Source organism: Moschus berezovskii, chromosome 22 (genome assembly GCF_049115385.1).
Source record: "Moschus berezovskii isolate FMDL1 chromosome 22, NW_MosBer_1.0, whole genome shotgun sequence".
NCBI lineage: Eukaryota > Metazoa > Chordata > Mammalia > Artiodactyla > Moschidae > Moschus > Moschus berezovskii.
Window position 1 is genome coordinate 38,949,095 of NC_142481.1, and position 22,077 is coordinate 38,971,171.

Sequence of the window (22,077 nt, forward strand, 5' to 3'; positions counted from 1 at the left end):
CATTTTCTGCCATAAGGGTAGTGTCATCTGCATATCTGAGATTATTGATATTTCTCCCAGCAATCTTGATTCCAGCTTGTGCTTCTTCCAGCCCAGCGTTCCTCATGATGTACTCTGCATATAAGTTAAATAAGCACGGTGACAATATACAGCCTTGACGTACTCCTTTTCCTATTTGGAACCAGTCTGTTGTCCATGTACAGTTCTGACTGTTGCTTCCTGACCTGCATACAGGTTTCTCAAGAGGCAGGTCAGGTGGTCTGGTATTCCCATCTCTTTCAGAATGTTCCACAGTTTATTGTGATCCACACAGTCAAAGGCTTTGGCATAGTCAATGAAGCAGAAATAGATGTTTTTCCGGAACTCTCTTGCTTTCTCCATGATCCAGCGGATGTTGGCAATTTGATCTCTGGTGCCTCTGCCTTTTCTAAAACCTGCTTGAACATCTGGGAGTTCACGGTTCACATATTGCTGAAGCCTGGCTTGGAGAATTTTGAGCATGACTTTACTAGCGTGTGAGATGAGTGCAATTGTGTGGTAGTTTAAACATTCTTTGGCATTGCCTTTCTTTGGGATTGGAATGAAGACTGACCTCTTCCAGTCCTGTGGCCACTGCTGAGTTTTCCAAATTTGCTGGCATATTGAGTGCAGCACTTTCACAGCATCATCTTTCAAGACTTGAAATAGCTCAATTGGAATTCCATCACCTCCACTAGCTTTGTTCGTAGTGATGCTTTCTAAGGCCCACTTGACTTCACATTCCAAGATGTCTGGCTCTAGGTCAGTGATCACGTTATTGTGACTATCTTGGTCGTGAAGATCTTTTTTGTACAGTTCTTCTGTGTATTCTTGCCACCTCTTCTTAATATCTTCTGCTTCTGTTAGGTCCGTACCATTTCTGTCCTTTATCGAGCCCATCCTTGCATGAAATGTTCCCTTGGAATCTCTAATTTTCTTGAAGAGATCTCTTGTTTTTCCTATTCTGTTGTTTTCCTCTATTTCTTTGCATTGATCACTGAGGAAGGCTTTCTTATCTCTCCTTGCTATTCTTTGGAACTCTGCATTCAGATGCTTATATCTTTCCTTTTCTCCTTTGCTTTTCACTTCTCTTCTTTTCACAGCTATTTGTAAGGCCTCCTCAGACAGCCATTTCACTTTTTTGCATTTCTTTTCCATGGGGATGGTCTTGGTCCCTGTTTCCTGTACAATGTCACGAACCTCCGTCCAGAGTTCATCAGGCACTCTATCTATCAGATCTAGTCCCTTAAATCTATTTCTCACTTCCACTGTAGGAAGTCAAGAAACACCTGGAGTAACAGGCAAATTTGGCCTTGGAGCACGGAATGAAGCAGGGCAAAGGCTAATAGAGTTTTGTCAAGAGAAAGTACTGGTCATAGCAAACACCCTCTTCCAACAACACAAGAGAAGACTCTGCACATGGACATCACCAGATGGCCAACACTGAAATCAGATTGATTATATTCTTTGCAGCCAAAGATGGAGAAGCTGTATACAGTAAGTGAAAACAAGACCAGGAGTTGACTGTGGCTCAGATCATGAACTCCGTATTGCCAAATTCAGACTCAAATTGAAGAAAGTAGGGAAAACCACTAGACCATTCAGATATGACCTAAATCAAATGAAGACGCAGCACAGCCAAAAATAAATAAATAAATAAAAATCTTAAAAACAACAACAACGAATTCTCATGCCCTATCCCAGGCCTGCTAAATACAAAACTCAGTAACCAGCCCTCCAGGTGAGTCTGATGCATGCTCAAGCGTGGAACCACTGTCCAAATGCAATGGGCAGAGAGGTGAGGTGAGGGGATGGCCAGGGTAGTGTGGGTTGGTGTGAGTGTCTTCCCAGGGCATCTTCCTCAGCACTGAGACTTGGGTCTGGGTGGACAGTTCTTGGGTCTTAGGAAGAAACATCTGGTTCTATTCATGACTTTTTGTTTGTTTGTTTTAGGTCTCTGTTTTGGGAGTAGGGGTAGAAGAGAGCCCACAAAAAGAAATTTCACACTACATTGGGTCAAGAACTTATCTATTTCCTGGATCCTAGTACAACTTGTAGCAGATTTTCCAATCCATGCCAAATAATTGTTTAACAATTGTTGGAATTGGACAGGTAAGGACTTCATTGTCTCTCAAGGACTATCAGAGGGTCTCAAGATTGGAAGATTAGGCATAAAAGATTATCAGTCCAATGAATTATTTGGTGATTGAAATTCACCTATAGTCATTTAGACCCTGCTTGCCCACCTACAGAGGTGGGTATCTCACTGTCTTCTAAAGGAGCTGATCCCTTTTCAGATAACTGAGTTTTTAGAAAGTGCTTGATTTTGACTTTAGCTCTTGGTGGCCTGTGGAGCAAATGTGGACCGTCTTCCCTGTGAGATCCCTTCACTGATGTAGAGACAATCACAATCTGTGTGTTTTGTTGTGTCTTCTCTAAGCTAAGCAGCACCCTGACTTGTCAATCTCCTTAAATTAAACTATAAGAGCTCTATATTCCACATCGCTTTTTTTATAGTCATTACTAGGAATCCCCAACCCTCATCTGTCCAAGTTCTGAATCGAAATAAATAAGAGAGAGGTAGGATTTGTCTATGATTCCATTCAAAGGACAACCTTGTCCCCAAACTCCCCTCCCTCTTCACCTGGTTGATGCGCAGCAACTCCTTGGAGGACTTTGCCCGCAGGCACTGCAGCAGGGCCATGGAGTCTGATGCGTTGCAGTCACAAATACTTGCAATTGTCTGCAACTATTTTCAGAGAAGGAACAGGTCAGTGCACAGAACTGAAAGCCTCCAGGAAAATAAGAGTTGAAAAACGTCCTCAATCCAGCCCTGCTGCTGCTGCTAAGTTGCTTCAGTTGTGTCCGACTCTGTACGACCCCATAGACGGCAAGCCCACCAGGCTCCCCCATCCCTGGGATTCTCCAGGCAATCCAGCCCTAGGCTGCTGCTTTATATATGAAGACCAGCATGCAGCCTGTCCCACTATGGGCCCATAATGGAATGCACACATTGAGGACAGGTTGACACTGCATCATCCTTTCTCTCTTGCCTGACCCTCCTCGTCATCTTTAGTAATCACCTGAGCTGGCTCTATCTCAGTTTGTCAGCTCTGCTCAAGCCCCCCCGCCACCCCAGCCTGGAACATCTGAACATGTCCTGAACATCCTTTTTCTGTCTCTACACCAATTCCACTTATTCCTTGAGGCCCAAGCCCCATCTTTTCCAGGATGTCCTTTTAGACCATAGACCCCATGAGCCCTTCCTCTTCTAATCTCCTGTTACTCTAAGTGTCCTCACCTTCCTGCCCTAGTGAGCCTTTGCTAAACACCTTCCTGCTCTCTCCCTGGACTTCCTACATATATAGAACTTGGCCCTTGAAAGTAGTGGTCCTTACTCTTCTGGGAGTCATGGATGTTCTGAGTATCCAATGGAAGCTACAGACCCTCTCCCTGAAAGATGCAGACACATGCAGTCTGCATACAACTGCAGGGGTTCTAGAACCACCTCTTCTGCTTTCCATGGATTTCAGGTTAAAAATCATAAAAAGGATTGATGCCATCCAACCATCTTATCTTCTGTCACCCCCTTCTCCTGCCCTCAGTCTTTCCCAGCATCAGGGTATTTTCCAATGAGTTGGCTCTTCACATCAGGGGGCCAAAGTAGATTAAGTAAATAAGCCACACATAATACAGAGGACTGAGTTATATATCACCAGCAAAGAATAATGGATAAGATGTAAGAACTATCACGCATCTGCTTACACACACAGTCTTAAGTTAGTATATGCCTTCTCCACTTAAACACTCATTGGTCTTAAAATAGAACAGGGAAAACAATGAGCACTCAATACGTGTGTGGCAAACGCACAAACTAAAAGTAGCTTGATATATCATTCTACCAAAATCAATATTCTTTGTGTACTGAAAGTATTTTTTAAAAATCATATTAAGCTCTATGTGCCCACTCTTGGTTGTTATTTTCTACAAGATGTTTTTAAAAATGCACCACTAACATGAATGACACCCAGGAGATGGCTCCATAGTCCAGTGCTTGATTAATATTCATTGAGTGAATCAGCTCATTCGCGAACTCATTCATTCAGCAAACATTTAGAATCTTCTAATACACACCAGATACTATGCTGGGACATGAAAGATACAGAGAGAACTTGGTCTCCAGGTCCTCTTATCCGGTAGAGCGCTAAGACAAGATGATAGATGACAAATATCTGGGGCACATGCTTCACTTCCCCCTCACAGTCTCATGCCAGACAGCATTTATCAGTACCAGTGTTATTTCACACTGAGCTGGAAAGAACCTCAGAACCTTTCTTAACATAGGTAGAGCAGAGGAAGCAGATAAGCCATACATGATACAGAAAACTGAGTCATATGTCACCAGCAAAGAATAACGGATAAGACGTAAGAACTATCACACATATGCTTACAGCGCCCCTGCGCAGCTCCACACACACATGCAAGCACACCAGCAGCAGTGCATTGTGCACCTGGCCTACGGCCTATTGAACCAGACCTTCCACAAAGCAAGAAGGGTCACCTTGGGCCAACATCAGATCCTTTAGTCATGGTCAGTACGGACAGCCAAGCAGATGGTCTCTGGACACCTGACCACATTCTCTCCTGACCAAAGAGAGGGAGCCGGAGAAGATACCTACATCACCATTCCTCTCGTAATCAGGGGCCTTCAGGTAAGGGATGATTGCCACCCCACTCTCCATGATGGCTCTGTGGAATAAACCTTTGGTCATGGGGGACAGAATCTGGAGAGAGAACACAGGAGACCCAGGAAACGTTATTCAGGGAGCTTCCCACCCATCACACATAACAACCAGCCTTTCTTTAGAGAAAACTTCCATAGCGATACAGATGTAGAGAACAGACTTGTGGACACAGCGGGGGAGGGAGGGTGGGATGAACTGAGAAAGCAGCATTGGCATATATATATATATATTACCATGCGTAAAGTAGATAGCTAGTGGGAAGCTGCTGTATGACACGGAGCCCAGCCTGGCAGTCTGTGACAGCCTAGAGAGGTGGGATGAGGGAGGTGGCAGGGAGGCCTAACATCTATCCATAAGGCTGATCTGTGTTGTTGTGTGGCAGAAACAATAAACATTTTAAAGCAATTAAAAAATTAAAAATGAAAGAAAACTTCCCAGGAAGCCTCCTTAAGTGTTCTAAACTTAGAGGGGAAAAAAGTCCTGGTTTGGGAATTTCAAGGACTAGCTGCAAAGGTTTGGGCAAGTCTTCTAACCTCTCAGAGTCCCAGGTTCCTCATGAACTTGGAGGTCAAGCCTTCTGGCACGGGGGTGCTGGCTCCTTCACTTCTTGCCCTTGAAATGAGACTAAGCCCCTCACTCACTGTGTACTTGTGAGGCTCGAGGGAGACAATGTGTTTACAGGCATTTGTTCAACACAGAAGCAGCAATTAGATGTGCATGACTCATTGTCCTCATTTTTGTCACCTCCCCCACCGAGGTTCCTTCAGGTCCCAAAGAGAAGAAACTCACAAGGCTGGAAACACTTATCGCTCCTGCTGACTCGCCGAAGATGGTCACGCAGTGTGGGTCCCCACCGAAGAACTCAATGTTTTCCTGGACCCAGATCAGGGCGGCCACCTGATCCATGAAGGCCCAGTTCCCCCGTGCGTGCTCGTCCCCTGTGCTGTGGATGAGAGGCAGGGTGAGAACGCTCATCTGGCCGCTGTCTGATGAACAGCCCCTGGAACAGCCCCAGGGGTCAGAGGCGGAGGCTGTGGGCTGTCAGGGCACCGCCACTCCAGCTGGAGAAAAGCGGGGAGTCAGAGGCCTGGGGTAGCTGGGAGAACCAGGCTTAATTCTCACCTTCTGTTGGGATTTGGGTTTCTTTGAGAATCTGATGAAAGCTCCATACCCCCAGAAAAATGCATGGACAATCTGGTATGTGCAATTTCAGGGTATTCACAGGCTCCCCTGAATCCATGGATTCTAGAAGAGTGCTGCTCCTGAGAGTTGATCTGCACCAGGAAGTAAGACCTCCCTGGGCACAGGGGTTCCAAGTGAATGACTGAATTAAAAATAATGATAATAATAGCAGCTGTTGCAGCATCGTGTACAATGCTGTCCCCAGGGCTTTATAGCTGGAGTTCCTACAGTTCTGCCACCCTGCGAGGTAGGTGGTGCTGGTCTTTCTCCTTCATCCTTCTCGGTCCTCTCTCTGCCCTTCTCCACCTTGTTCTCAAAAGGCTGACTTTCATGAACTACCCCATCCAGGCTCCCTGCTGTGTGCGGTCAGAGGGAGGAACTGGCTGGGGGTTTCAGGGTGGAATATTGAGAGACTGATTCCATCATCCCACATTCCCCCACCTCTGCTGGGAAGTGGTTTGGGCAGCAGCTGCGTTTCTCGGCAGCCAGAACTCACTCACATCATGCCCACTCCCATCAATGGTATCTGCAAGCATGTTCTAAGGATTCATTGTTTCCGTCTCACAGATGGGAAGCAGAGGCATAGAGAGGTGAAGTCCCTTGCCCAGGAGCTAGAAAGTTGCAGCTCTGGGTCCATTCTCCTGCCCGTGTCCCGGTGCTGCTGGGTAGTACAGGCATGCTGCCCACCAGGTATGAGAGTAACCTCGGGACCGTAGTCTACTCCTCCTCCATCTTCTAGTCCCCACACCGCGCCTCCCCTTGGTTCTCTCTGTCTGTCCCTGATGCCTGGGCTGGCCCCCAACTCCACCTTCTCTCTCCCACAATCCCTGCATCTGGTCAGGAGCCACACTCTGCTAATTTCACCTCCATTCCATCGTGGCTCCCATGTTGGTTCCCATTCCTCCCTTTGTTTATCCTGATTCATAATCTGGTCACTTATGATCTGGGTGACCATGAGAAAGTCACTTAACTTGCTTTGTCACAACGTCCTCATGTCTGAATGGGGTTGATAATGGTACCTGCTTCACATGACTGCTGTGAAGGCTGACGGTGCAGGCACACAGGAAGTGCTATATCCATGCTAGTAATCCCTCTAGTTATTCAGCCACCAGCCTGCTTCACCCCATGACCTGCATCTAGGCTGTACAGCAGCACCACAACCAGACTGTCCCACCTGAAGTCCAGGCACCCCTGGGCTAGCCTGCATTCTGCTCTGGAGTGACCTTCCACTCTACTGCTCTGCAGGGCACTCCTGGGTCCCTCCTTCTTTATCTGCTAAAAACCAGTCACCACACACAGCCTATTCAGGGTCTTTCCCAATCAGGCCTGGCTCTACCTTTTCACACCCATCTCCTGTTATATCCTCATCTACTGTCTATTAGAACCCAGATGTTATAAACAACTTTTAGAAACCTTTCTGTTGAGAGAATATTAGGCAGAATCCCAATGTACAGACCTGCTAAACATGTAATCACTCTGGTCAGGACATTAGTCTTATCTCAGTCCTTTCTACCTCTACTGCAGCCTCTCAGCCACCTCCCTGTGCTCCATGCCCCAAAGCCCAGTTTGCAAACACTGTTCCAGTCCCAACTTCCTTCCAATTTCCAACTATGTTTCCTTCCAACTTCCTAGTCTTTGCTCAGGCAGCTCCTGTTGCCAAGAGTGCTCTCTCCCAACCCCTCCTCCCTAAGTCCAACAAGGTCTTTAAGGTGCTGTTAGTTCCAATTCCACCTCTTTCAGGAAGACTGGCTGATTTCTTGCAGCTCCTGCCTCTGTTTCTACATGCAGCTCTGGTGCCTCTTACCCTCAGAACGTGACTGATGTCCTGCCTGGGAGCCCAGGGATTTGTGTCTCTGTATTATTTTCCCCATGACATTGACAGCCTCTCAAGGGCAGGATACATGCTGGACTCTTTGCTGCCTTCCTTATACTTTCTGACCTTTGGCTCACACTGCATCCTGGCCAGGGCTTGAGTTCTGCCATGTTCTAAGTAGGATCAAGGAAGTGGCCAAGAGACCTAGCTCTGTTCTGTGACTTCTGGGAAGTTGTTTCACCTCTCTGTGCTTCCATTTTTCAAGTGTAAAATGAGAATAACAACAGTATGTTTCTCATAGAATTAGTCTGGAGTGAGTTATAATGAATGCATAGCAAGTGCCCGGCATAGTGTTGGGCTAATATGAGCACTGAAACATGCTTGATATTACTTGGTGGGGGAGGGAAGTCATCAATGGAGTGATTATTCCTAGGTGAGCAATGGAGGAGCCTTGATGTGGGGCCCTATGGCAGACACTTGGAACTACTCACACTCCCTGTTTCCTCAAATGCCAGGGAGCACATTTCCCTTGCAATTCAGTATGGCTATTATGACTGAGTTCTGCCAATTGTATGTAAACAGAGCAATAATTGCCCCCTCTAGGCTGACCTGGAAAGACCACCCTGGTATGATTCTCCTGCTTGTTCTCATCTGCTGGCCAAGTGCAGAGGAGCTGGGTGGGGCCCTAGAGGAGGGATGGAAGGAGACTGGGTCTCTGATTGACCGTGGAGAAGAATGCCTGTCAGTCAGAAACACTTGGTTAGATTTTAGTTGAGTGAGAAGGAAATTTTTATAATTTGAAGCCACTAAAACTTGGGGTTTATCTGTTACTGCTGCTAAAATGACCTAACTAGTTTGGGCCAAATTAGTTTAGCGTCACTGAAGGCTCATTTCTCCTTAGGTTGCTGAGCACTAAGTTCCCTGTGACTGCGCCCAGCTGCTCCTTGGGGGTCCGGGGTGTCAATCCCTTGGGGAGACTCACTTGAAGAAGCCAAATATTCCTAGTCGGTACTGGATGATCACAACCAGCACGTTCTCATAGGAGGCCAGGGCGGACCCATCGAAGATGGACGCTGAGCCAGTCTCGAAGGCACCGCCGGGGAGCCACACCATGACCTGAGGAAGGAGAAAGGAACCCTCCAGCCAGCCCACCAGACACCCACAGCCCCTTCCCACGCATGCTGGGACATTCTTTCTTTAGGGAAATAGGCATGTTTCACTTTCTTTCCCAAACAGCCTCAGAGGTTTTGTCTTTTGAAGAAGGCCCAGGGTTAAGTATGTGGATTCTGGCATATGAGGGCCTGGGTTTGATTCCCATCTCTGCCCTTGACTAGCTGTGTGACTTTGAGCAGCCTTCTGAACCTCTCTGAGGTTCGTTTTTCTCATCTGTAAGATGTGCAGAATGAAAGTGTCTCGTTTATGAGGTTAGCATGACGTTTTAAAAAAATTCTTCATCTGAAGTTCATAGAACAGCGTTGGCATATTTCAAGAGCTCAAAAAGTGCTAACTGAATGTCATGAAACTTGTGACCCATAGAAAAATGGAAATAGCTATAAGCGATGTATGAGACCAAGAGCCACTTAAACTGTTTTAATCTAAGAGTTTGTCCTACTTACAGAGAGAAGAGAAGAGACGAGGGAAAAAGAGAGAAGTGTGGAAGCTTTACTTTATCAGTTAGAAAAATGGGACCAGGAAACATCAAACATTCAGACGGTATTATCACCATGTATATACTTAATGTATGTGTGCAAAGTCACTTCAGTCGTGGCTAACTCTTTGCCACCTGCCCTGTCCATGAGATTCTCCAGGCAAGAATACTGGAGTGGGTCGCCATTACCTTCTCCAAGGGATCTTCCTGACCTAGGGATCGAACCTGAGTCTCTTATTAAGTCTCCTGCATTGGCAGGCAGGTTCTTTACCACTAGCACCACCTGGGAAGTCCATACTTAATGCATATTACCATGTATACACTTAATTTAAAAAAAAATCCCTTCTCTTCTCTTTTAAAAGTCATATTAGTGACTATAACTCATGGGGTAGGAAAGAGAAGAAAGCCATGGAGGTAAAGGAGAACTGGACAAAGCACTGACTTGACACCCAGATCTGCCACTTACTGTGTGCATAACGCGGACCAAGTTGTTTATGCCCTCCCTGGTCCTCAGCTTCCTCATCTGTAGAACAGGTCCAATAATAATCCCCCAGTGGGTTATTGTGGGGGCTTAGATGAGAGAATGAACTGTACCTGGCACAGAGTCAGCCCTCAATAGGTGCTGTACCTGGCACACAGTCAGCCCTCAGGAGGTGCTGCTGTTATGATACAATAGAGCAAGTCTCTGTTGCAGTGGCAAGGGGGAGAGAGACGGTGATGGAGGGTGTGGTTCAGAATTAGATGCATAGTACACTCGTACAAAGATCTTTCACATTCTTCAGTCAAACATTTCCCATTATAACCTGTCTTCATTTGAAAATAAAAAATTTGCAAAAGGCAATTATCTTCTTTAAAACAGGATGTCCCCCAGACTTCCTGGGTGGTCCAGTGGATAAGAATCTGCCTGCCAATGCAGGGGACACTGGTTAAATCCCTGGTCTGGGAAGATTCCACATGCCTCGAAGTGACTAAGCCCGTGTGCCACAACTACTGAGCTCTCGCTCTAGAGCCCGGGAGCCATAGATACTGAAGCCCACGCTCCCTAGAACCCACGTTCTGCAACAAGACAAGCCCCAGCTCACAGCAACTAGAGAAAAACCCTCGCAGCGACAAAGACCCAGCATGGCCAAAAATAAACGAATACATAAATATTTTTTAAAAAAACAGGATTTCCCAAACCAAAAAAATCAGAGTCCTTCAAAGCAGGGTCTTTTCTGTTTGCAGACTATTTAATACCCAACAGAGGTGAAAAACAAAACAAAATAAAAAATCAGAGGTCAAATCACTAACCATAAAGAAGTAATCACAAAGGAAGACAAAGTGAATCTGTCAGTAGAATGATTTTTAAGACATGTCAGGTGATTACATTTCCCTTTCACCCAAGGGAGCCTAGATTTGATTCCAGATATCCAGCCACTCCACCCAAGTCCCAGGCCCAGAACCTGCAACTGTGCTCCAGCACAGCAGGAGCTGTGAGCCTTACCGGGAGCTTGGAGCCGGATTCCGCATGAGCTGGTGCGTAGATGTTAAGGTACAGGCAGTCTTCCGATACTCTGAATTTGGGGTAATGCACCTTGAGAATGTGTTGATCTGTGAACAGCCACTCTGAGTTCTGGAGGCACCTTGGAAAAGGGAAGGAGAAACCCCCAGAGTTGCTGTCAGCAAACCTGCTTTGGAGGGGCCAGCTTTTGTGACAGCAGGGAGGCCTAGTGATCTCCTATCCCTGAGCAGAATAGGGATTCAGTGCTCTGGAGAATCCCCGGGATGGGGGAGCCTAGTGGGCTTCCGTCTATGGGGTCACACAGAGTCGGACACGACTGAAGTGACTTAGCAGCAGCAGCAGCAGCAGCTCTGGTACAAAGTTTAAAAACATCCCAGCCCCCATGGTGGCCCAAACAAACTGTGCATGTTAAGTCACTTCAGTTGTGTCCAACTCTTTGTAACCCTATGGACTGTAACCTATCAGACTTACATGGGATTCTGTCCATGAGGTTATCCAGGCAAGAATACTGGAGTGGGTTGCCATGCCCTCCTCCAGGGGATCTTCCTGAACCCAGGGATCGACCCATATCTTCTGGGTCTCCTGCATTGGCAGGCAGATTCTTTACCACTGGTGCCACCTGGGAAGCCCAAACAAGCTATAACTCTCTTTGATCGGTTTCTGGGTAAGAAAGCACATTGTGCAGAATAATTATACCATGAACCCCCAGAACCCACTCATGCCTACCCCCATCACCATAATCCACACACACACATAAAGACTCAAGCTGGCTTAACAATTCTCCAAGCTGTAGACAGTAGGTCACTGGGTTGTGTATCAAGGATTGTGCTCTGGCGGCTCCCTTTTCTGCCTCTAGAGGAACAAAAGGACATTCCCAGGCCTTTCTACCAGAAACAACAGAGGTAGGCTAGCAGGAAGATTCCTGCAATCAAGCCTTTGCTTAAGCTAGTCCCTCTGCCCTGACTACTCTCTCCCCAGATCTGCTTGTTCACATTCTTCCCTTTCTTTCAGACTCTGTCAAAGTGTCACCTCCTCCAAGAAGCCCCCCCGAGATTTCTCCAGCTAGACCATAGCTCTTTGGAATTGTTTAGTTGCTAAGTCGTGTCAGACTGGTTTGCGACCCCATGGACTGTAGCCCGCCTGACTCCCCTGTCCATGGGATTTCCCAGGCAAGAATATTCAAGTGGGTTGCCATTTCCTTCTCCAGGGGAGCTTCCCAACCCAGGGATTGAACCTGTGTCTCTTGCGTTGCCAGGTGGATTCTTTACCACTGAGCCACATGGGAGGTCTTTGGAAACACGTATATATTTTGTGTTCTTTCCTAGAATCTCTCCTAGTGAGCAGCTAAAAGCCTAGGATTCTGTGTGAGTCACCTTGGTACCTTATAGTCCCTAGCCCAAGGCATAGTAGGATTAAGTGAGTTTATATATATGAATATGTCTAGTAAGTGCTCAATTAATGTTCACTGTTTTTCTAAAATAGAATAGTGTACAGATTAGGCAGCAGAAAATCATTGCTTCAAATGCTTTTTTCTTCCTTTGTGTGTTGTGTATCAGAAATTGTGACTCACTGCTTTTAACAAAGCCATCTCTGGCCTCCCTTCAAGGCTCCCTCACTGACCTGCTCTGACTCCCTAATGCTTGCCTTGTCACCCCATATTTTAACTGTCCTTATTGTTTATATCTTCACCACCACAGCCAGTCTGCAGGTTCCTTGAGGGAAGCTGTGTCTAACTCAGTGTCATGATCCCAGGGCCTAATGGAGAGCCAGTTTCTGAGTTGGTTCTCAATGGATATTAGTTGAATGAATGAATTAACACATAAGGTTCAACTTATTGTCCTAGGTGTCTCGACAACATAGGGTTTTCTTCTGTGGCTTAGTTTTCTGGCACCAGGGTCCTCCTTCTGCCTGGGACCCCAATGCCAAGAACCAACATGGCCCAATCTGAGGGCTTCACAGAATCTGAGAGTTGAAAGATTCTTGGTGGACTTCCCTGGTGGCCCAGTGGTCAAGAATCTGCCTGCCAGTGCAGGGGACACAGGTTGGATCCCTGGTCTGGGAAGACTCCACATGCTGAGGGGCAGCTAGGCCCGTGAGCCACAACTACTGAGCTCGTATGCTGCAAGTACTGAAGCCTGCATGCCTAGAGCCCACACCCCTAGAGCCTGTTCTTTACAACAAGAGAAGTCACCATGATGAGAAGCCTGTGCACTAGGCTAGAAAGCAGCCCCTGCTTGCCAGAATGAGAGAGAGCCCAAGCAGCGACGAAGACCCAGCACAGCCAAAAGTAAATAAATAAATCAATTTATACTTACAAAAAAAAAAAAAGATTCTTGGCATTTCCAAGCCTCACCTCCCACCCAGTGCACAAGACACCTCCACAATTTACCTGGGAACTACTTGCTCATCTAAGCTGGAAAATTTGCAGTATCTGGAAGCATCAGCCCTCCCAGCTCCCCTGGGTCACAGAGACATATTCATGTATCCATTCCACAGGTAATTATGATTCCCCACTATGGGCCAGGCCCTGCACTGGGCACCGTGTGAATCACTAGAGTTAAAATTCCTCTGGGATGGTTCTTACACTAAAGACCTGACCCAGTCCGATGGTGGAGACTAAACCTGGGGTAGAAGTCACCTGGAGACGCATCAATAACCTCTTTTAACCCAAAGACTCAGTCAGCCCAAAGCAGTGGTTCCCCAGCCTGACTGGTCCTCAAAATTGCTTGAGAGCTTCTTTACAACCCAGTTTCCCAGGCCCAGCTCTGGGGATTCAGGGAGTTCAGAAGAGAGCTCAGGGACTCTGCTTGTTTAAACATGTGGGGAGCCATGTTAAACAAGGTGGGGAGCCATGCCATCACAGAAGCCTCAACCACACCTGACCCTCTGCATCCTCCTCACAAATGCCCCCCCTTTTCCATTGGGCTGCATGACCTTTTCTCCCCCTCAACATTCTGCCACTACTCCCAGGTCACAGGCCACCTCTGGGACCAAGCCAGTTCTTACAATTTAGGGTAGGATGTGGCATTTAGGAAACCATTCCAGGGCAGTAAAGGCTCCGGTTTTGCAAATCGCAGGGGCCCTACAGGGGGTGCGGCATAAGGGACCCCAAGGAACACATTCACGAGCATGTCGTTTCCCAGAACAGAAGCTTGCGTCCCCTGGACCCATCCCAGGGTGGTGTGCCTGGCTGGTGCATCGGTGGTGGCTGGCCCTGAGGAAACACATAGGGAGGAATTAGGGCCGCGGGGAGAAGGCTGGGAACAAGCCAAACTGAGAGTTTCCCAAGGTGGAATGCTCTTTCTCAACCCAGAGACTGTGCAAGTATCTGGATTCCTTCTCAATGAATCCACGTCCACTGCTCCTTCAACATTCCCCCAGAAGTCATCTTCATCAGAGCACTCACTGAATGTCTCCCAGGAGCATAGCTCCAAGCCACAAAACTTTCTAAGATGTAAGTTGGGAACCCATCTCCCTGCTGCTTCACACAAGCTTTTCTTTACTGTGGAAAAGATACACACCAGGCTTTATAGAGCCTGTGAGTGTTAGTTCAGTGGTGTCCATCTCTCTGTGACCGCGTGGACTGTGTAACCTGCCACGCTCCTCTGTCCATGAAATTCTACAGGCAAGAATACTGGAGTGGGTTGCCATGTCCTTCTCCAGGGGATCTTCCCAACCCAGGGATCGAACCTGGGTTTCCAGCATTGCAGGCAGATTCTTTACCCTGCTGCTGCTGCTAAGTCACTTCAGTCGTGTTCGATTCTGTGTGACCCCATAGACAGAAGCCCACCAGGCTCCCCCGTCCCTGGGATTCTCCAGGCAAGAACACTGGAGTGGGTTGCCATTTCCTTCTCCAATGTGTGAAAGTGAAAGTGAAGTCGCTCAGGCGTGTCCGACCCTTAGCGACCCCACGGACTGCAGCCTACAGCCTACCAGGCTGCTCCATCCATGGGATTTTTCTTTACCCTAGGACCCCATAAAATCTGGCCCATATTTCAGTTATTTTTATACCCACCGGCATAACTGCTGGCATGTTTGTGTATCACCTGTGTGACTACTGGCTTTCTTCTTTCCTTAAAATTAAATTGAGATAGACTTCTAAAATTTTACTTCCATTCTGTCGCTCAGTCGTGTCCGACTCTTTGCGACCCCGTGGACTGTAGCCTACCAGGCTCCTCCGTCCATGGGATTCTCCAGGCAAGAATACTGGAGTGGGTTACCGCTTCCTTCTCCAGGGGATCTTCCCGACCCAGGGATCGAACCCGGGTCTCCCCCATTGGAGGCAGACGCTTTAACCTCTGAGCCACCAGGGAATTCTAAACAATGACACCATGGAACTGTGGCTTTGACGACTTAGGTATATGCTTTTGAATACACAAGAAAATACATATAGAGCAACAAAAACAAAAATTATCTTATGCTACCTGAAATCAGCTCATTTACCTCCAAGGGTACAATGATAACACTTATGGAGACTGTGCAAGCTTCTCGGTTTCCACATCAAATATGGAGCCCTGAGAAGTTAGTTGCCCAGCTATTTAGTTAGGAGGGCCCAGGTTCCTTGGCATTACCTGTTATAAGTCATCTCAGCAGCGACAGTCCTGCCTCAGCAGTCGGTGCTATACAAACACAGACTCCGTTCCATGTCCCTCCAAGCCTCCCAAGATTCAAGCAACCCAAAGACAGGACAGGATCTTCTGTGCTCTACATACACCTGAGAAGGAGACTCTGGCCTGGGGCTCTCAGCAACACCAGGACATGGGTCAGGTGCCCTGAGGTTCTACACAACTCTCCATTTCCCACCAGTGGAAAATCCTCCAAGGCAGGGACATCCCCTATCCCATCTTCTGAGGCCCTCCTCTCCCACTGGGTGTCTCACCCTCAGTGGCAGCTGCAAGGACCCAAACAGCCCAGATCAGGGTCTGGCCTGGGTGCACCCATTCCCTACTCATCTGGTTGGCCCTCCTGACTCTCTGGACATCCACGGCCACAGCTGGCCTCAAGGATCTTCTTCAGGGACAAGAAACGACTTCCTGATAGGAGACAAGTGTTGAGCAGGCAGACACAGGACACAGCCTCAGTGAAGAATAATAGCTAAGATTTTTGGAGGAATTGGCCAAGCAAGACTTTCCTGTTCTGATTTACATAAGAAGCTGATGATTAACTCTTGAGTGCAGGGTTGGGTGTGGGGGAGGGGAAGCATTTAGAGATAATTTGATAGGCTTTGGATTCACAGGATGGTAGAGGCAGAAAGTATATTTGGGAACTTTTGGGTGCATCTCAACTCAGATACCTACAGAGGCTAGGAAGGCAGCAAACAAGCAGTGAATGAAGCTGGCCAGGAGAGACAATAGGGAATGGTAGGGACTATGGAAAACCAGATAGCACATGCTCTGTTTAAAGGGGCAATGACTACTCCACTCCAGTAAACTTTTAGTTCATGATAATGTAGGTTGGCCAAACTAGAAGTCTCTGATACTTCTCAATTCTTAAATATGGCCTCAATTTTAAAAAATCACCATGTAAGCCCAACAGCATTTCTACTGGCTTGAGTTGTGTTGTGGATGAAGACTCTGCAATCTTAATCTAGATCCAGGCTCCCTACAGTAAATATAAAGAGATAAACCTAGGGAGTGAAATTATTAGAACCATTCTGTTGGGACCAGTCATCAGCATTCTGGATTCTTGCTGCAGTACTGGTGGGTCAGGGATGATCCACCTCAGAACCCAGGACCATCACCATCCTGCCCCTCACAGGCTCCATACGTCATGTAGGGTTAAGGACTCAGGATAGAGCTTCCCAAATATTTGGGGCTGGGCCAGTGGGGTCAAGATTATAAGGGGCACTCGCTGAAAAGTGTGTTCTTCTGCCCCACCCCCTGGATATGCAGGGAAGGAATTTAACACCAGCAATAGTGGGTTTGAGAAGCAAGGGAAGTTTCCTGGAATAGTCACCTCCTAAAAGAGACAGGGGAGTTATGAGCCAGATACAGAACTCTGCACTAGCGGGTAAGATCATCCTCAAGGTCAGAGCAAGGGGCTGCCTGACGTACTTTGCTCATCAGGTGCTCCATAAACTTCTGTGGATATGAAGTCCTCCAGTAAATAATATCTTCCTTCCCAGCTGCAACTGCATTTCTGCTATGCCACTGACAGCACTAAGGATTGTGGAAAAGGGACTTCAGTGGAGTCTTACATGAGGGTTTGATTCTTAATTCAGCAAAAACCCCACATGGTTCAAATAAACCTTGAAAATCCCTCAAATTGTCTCTGAAATCTGGTGAACACCTGTGGACAGTAATCCCTATACATGATGAGAACCACTGGGGACCAGGGGTAAGGAAGAGAGGGACTGCTTATTTCAGGAGTCTTAATGTCCAAATTGCCCACCTTTAGGTGACCATAAATCCTGGGAGGTGAATGGGGTATGGGGCCAGAATATCGAAAACGTTTCCAGCTTGTCTGCACAGTTTACTTATTTTGGTTTAACATAAGGTATACAAACACCATTTTAAAAAGTTTTTATTTGGTTGTGTTGGGTTTTAATTGCAGCACTCGGAATCTTTGTTGCATCATGCAGGATCTTTTGTGATGGCACATGGACTCTCTAGCTGTGGCAAATGGGCTTCAAAGTGCGTGGGCTCAGCAGTTGCTGTGCATGGGCTTAGTTGCTCTGTGGCATATAGGATCTTAGTTCAGTGACCAGGGATTGAACCTCTGTTCCCTGAATTGCAAGATGAATTCCTAATTACTGGACCACCAGGGAAGTCCCTCCGTTCTGTCGCTCAGTCGTGTCCGACTCTTTGCGACCCCGTGGGCTGTAGCCTACCAGGCTTCTCCGTCCATGGGATTCTCCAGGCAAGAATACTGGAGTGGGTTACCGTTTCCTTCTCCAGGGGATCTTCCTGACCCAGAGATCGAACCCGGGTCTCCCGCATTGGAGGCAGACGCTTTAACCTCTGAGCCACCAGGGAAGCCCAGAGAAGCCCAGGGAAATCCCTATAAATACCTTAATTCATGTTTTGTTTGTTGTAATAGGTTCAAGAGAACTATAGCATTTTAGACATCAAAGCATTTAGCTTATGCCCAAACTGTATAGTAGGTGGTCAGTAGTGTTTGTTAGATCAGAATCTAAACCTTTTTCTCCAGGCCTCAGTCTCTCATGTTATGAGAATTGAAAAGACTTTTAAGGATTACAAATTCTAGAGACCCCGGTACCAGTGAAGTTTCCATTTATGCCTGTGATGCCAGAAGAACCCAGAACAGGGTGGAAAGGCAGAAAAATTTCCAAGGAGAGGAAGAAGGCTGCTGATCGGATAAGTGATTGACTCCGAGGCACAAACTTTGCCAGCGCAGAATGGCATCTCCCCTGGCCTTCCCACTCAGGGTCTGAAATGTCCATTTTGTCTACAATCTTGAGCCTTCTTAGACTATCTCCCTGCACTGACCTTCCCTCACTGCCTCCAGAAAGAGTCTTGTTGTCCTACAGTTCTGTCCCTCCATCCAATCAGAAATAATATTAACACCTTATACCAGTACTCACTCAACAGTTTTAAAAGTGTCTTCACTTGTACTGTTGCTATTGTCACATCTCTGCACACACGTTTTGGAAGTCTTTCGTCTCTAGCTTCTTATCCTTTAAAGTTCAATGGCCACCTCTTTCAAGAAGCTTTCCTAGGTTCTCCTGAACAACTAAAGGCTCTGCATTTTCCACCCCTCCTGCTTGCTAATGAGTTGTGTACATGACTACCTTACTCTTTGAGGAGGTCTTTTCTACCCATGTATTCATCACAGCTTTTTCCATGTATCCTGCTATTTCCCCGACTCAGCCATTGACCTCCTAACTTTAAAATTTGTATCATTCCCACTACTAACTTTACTATCAATTCACTTGATATTTTTCTTTAAATTGACCTTGAAAACTGTTAATTATCAAAGAAATCATTAACATCTAATACAACAGGGATAGAGTTTTAGAAAGAGTAAACCAGTGTGTCTTGCATTTCCATACTGCAAAATCATTCCCCCTTCTCCTGGCAACCATCATGTGAAGCCAAAGGTTGTGATGTAGAGCATCTCAAAATAGGACCAAGAGGAGAGTCTTGGTCCCTCCTACACTGTGGACCTTGGGAAGGAGAAGGAAACAGAGGTAGGGAAGGCAGGCGTTGACACAAGTTGTTTTGTGTCCTCTTAGACTTAAGTCCCAAAGTGGGAGGTATGAGAGGTGGGAGAGCTCCAACTCAAGCTTGGCTCTCCAGGAGGAGGAGGCTGCCTCCCGTGAGTCCACACCACTGAACCAGCCTGCAGCGGCCACAACAAAATAAAAGAGGACAGACAAATCACAGGCGATGCTCCCACTTCCCTCAGATCTGCTGTTCCTTGGAAGGACCCCAGATAAAATCTTGAAGGGAACTCAGAGGTGATTGAGAACCTGGCCAGGAGCAGGAGAGGGAAGAGGGCAAGAGGCCCACAGAGGTGCTTTCTAGGCTTGAAAACAGAGTAGAACCACAACTTGACCTGTGCAGAGCACAGTGCTGAGTGCTGGTCAGAGCTAAAGTGAGGGCTGAGTTAGCAGGGGAGGACCATTGGTTTTGATCAAGACAAGAGGACAAATCACAAGCTTACCGTGTTAAAATTCATCATCCTCCCAGAAACCTGGTGCAGAGGGGAATTGCCATGGAGATCACAAGAAGAAGACGTTTACAAATGGCTCCAGGCTCCTTCTGCCCTTCTATTCATATAAGTTTCCCCAATTCATACAGCCAGATTGTACCTTGGAGAGGAGGAGGGAAGCTAGGAAGCCATTCTGAGAGGCCACGCATTTATTTGAAAAAGTTACTTTTTAAAGCTTATTTCTTTTTTTAACTGAAGTACAGTAGATTTGTAATGTTGTGTTAGCAATATGTGTATGTGCTCAGTTGTGAAGTCATGTCCTACTCTTTGTGACCCCATGGACTGTAGCCCGCCAGGCTCCTCTATCCATGGGACCTTCCAGGCAAGAACACTGGAGTAGGTTGCCATTTCCTTCTCTGTGAAAAAAGTTTATGTTACTTAAAGAAATTTTAAAGTATTGAATAGGACTGAGTTTACCAGATTAAATACAACGTAATTTTCTCCCATTAACCAGAGGGACAAGGGTGTTCTCTCTTTGTTATAAAGAAAAACTAACAAGATATATACGGTGGCTCAGCAGTAAGAAATCCACCTGCAATGCAAGAGACAGGGGTTTGATCCCTGGGTTGGGAAGATCCCCTGGAAAAGGAAATGACAACCCATTCCAGTATTCTTGCCTGGGAAATCCCATGAACAGAGAAGCCTGGCAGGCTATAGTCCATAGGGTGGCAAAAAGTAGGATATGACTTAGTGACTAAACAACAACAATATACATATATATTTATATATATCTTATTAATAAGATATATAAACATTTATTTTATATATGTATATATATCTTATATGTATGTATATATGAAACATACAAACTGAGTCTATCTTTTCTGCAAAACCATTATTAAAAGAGAACTGTGGAGGATATGGCTTCCTAACCATGTATCTTCTATTTCTTGTTCTGTCTAGGTCACCTGTCCCCTAATGCTCAGGAACTCCACTCTGGAAGACACTAATATAATGTCAAGAAACAATGGTACTAGTTTTCATGTGTGGAATGCCTTGTAGGTGTCAGATCCCGGGCTGAATGCTTTGCAGCCATTCTCTAATTTAATGCAACGATTGCCATTCTGTAGATGAGGAAGTTGAAGTTTTGCAAGGTAGGATGAACTGTCAAATATCACAAGGCTGAAAAGCAGCATAGCTGGGACTTGAGCCCAGATTTCCTGCCTCCAAGCTGCAGGTTTTGCCATTTAGAGAGGATGGAGTAAGAAATGAGGAACAGAAGTAAGATTCAGGAAGGATGGCTGACTTCTGCATTTCTTGATCTATGAAAAATCACATAATCATCTCGGAAGCTGACTAGTCACTTGACATCACCTCCTAGGACCTTGATGTCCCCATCAGTTGCACAGACCAGTGACCTGGATGGCCCTGGAGAGACACAGGCTTTCAATGGGCTCTCTTTGTTCTCCAGATTGCTCTGCTATAACCCCTGAGGGAGAAACCAAAAATGAGAGAGGACCCCAGTCTGAGGCATGGTAAAGCATGAGCTCAACTACCTCTGCTGCTAGATGGTAGTGGAGATCAAAAGCACACTTTCCGATTCTCATAATGGGAGACAGAAGGAACCCTGAAGGCATCAGAGCAAGCCTGTGGCCTCAAAATGGAGACTGGCCCGCGGGTTGACAAAACAAAGGGAGGATGGTCTGGGGATGGAATAAGGTCAGCAGGCAATGCCCCTGTTATCCCACATGGGCCCAGAGCTGGACCTTTAGAGTCTCCTTCTTTCAATATTTCTTCAAACCCACTTCACATTCATGTTAAACCCAAATACTGCCATCCCAGAGAGACGTCTCATTACACCCCATCCCTACAACCCCATAAAAACATGCCATCACTACAGCCCCATGACTATACTCATCACTGTACACCATGGGTGTATACGTTCTTTGTTAATTATAGTTTCCTCTCCTGGATGTTTTGCCTTGACTTCACCTGATGAAATCCTACTTGTCTTTTAAGATCCCATGGAAATACCATCTCTTCTATATAGACTTCTTTATTCTCAAATGAGAGATTCATTTTTCCTTTCCTCCTATATATTCTGTAGATTTCTCGTTATATTACTTATAACAATGGTCCCCAACCTTTTTGGCACCGGGATTGGCTTTGTGTATGACAATTTTTCCACAGAACAGGGGTGGGGGGGTGATTTAGGTATGATTCAAACACATTACGCTGATCGTGCACTTTATTTCTACTCTTATCACATCAGCTCCACCTCAGATCATCAGGCATTGGCTCCCAGAGGCTGAAGACCCCTGATTTATATATATAGAACTCTGCCCTTGTTCTACAGCTGGTTTAGCCACAAATAATGATGATGAGGAGGATAACAATGACAACAATGATGACATCACTCATCACTTGGTCACTAAACCTCAGCACAATTCTGGTTTAAGTCTTAGCCGCAGCGGACAGTTCTATGCAGGCTCAGCCTCACCTTGCAGACAGAATGCCACTTGAAGCCTCAATGGGCCACATGACTTTCTATTTTCTG

At 46.5% G+C, this 22,077-nt stretch overlaps 1 protein-coding gene across 3 annotated transcripts in view; it reads right to left on the reverse strand.

Moving 5' to 3' along the window:
• CES5A (carboxylesterase 5A) overlaps nucleotides 1-22,077 on the reverse strand; it is a 288,429-nt gene that overhangs the window by 22,075 nt on the left and 244,277 nt on the right. For all 3 annotated transcript variants that reach the window (XR_016035800.1, XM_055412722.2, XM_055412719.2), the window contains exons 4-8: nucleotides 10,890-11,028; nucleotides 8,741-8,874; nucleotides 5,553-5,706; nucleotides 4,698-4,802; nucleotides 2,663-2,767 (exon numbers count right to left, since the gene is read on the reverse strand). Coding sequence is in view for 2 of the 3 variants with exons in the window: in XM_055412722.2 (XP_055268697.1) it covers nucleotides 2,663-2,767; nucleotides 4,698-4,802; nucleotides 5,553-5,706; nucleotides 8,741-8,874; nucleotides 10,890-11,028 (637 nt within the window). In the remaining variant the exon portion in view is untranslated. The remainder of the gene's footprint in view (nucleotides 1-2,662; nucleotides 2,768-4,697; nucleotides 4,803-5,552; nucleotides 5,707-8,740; nucleotides 8,875-10,889; nucleotides 11,029-22,077) is intronic.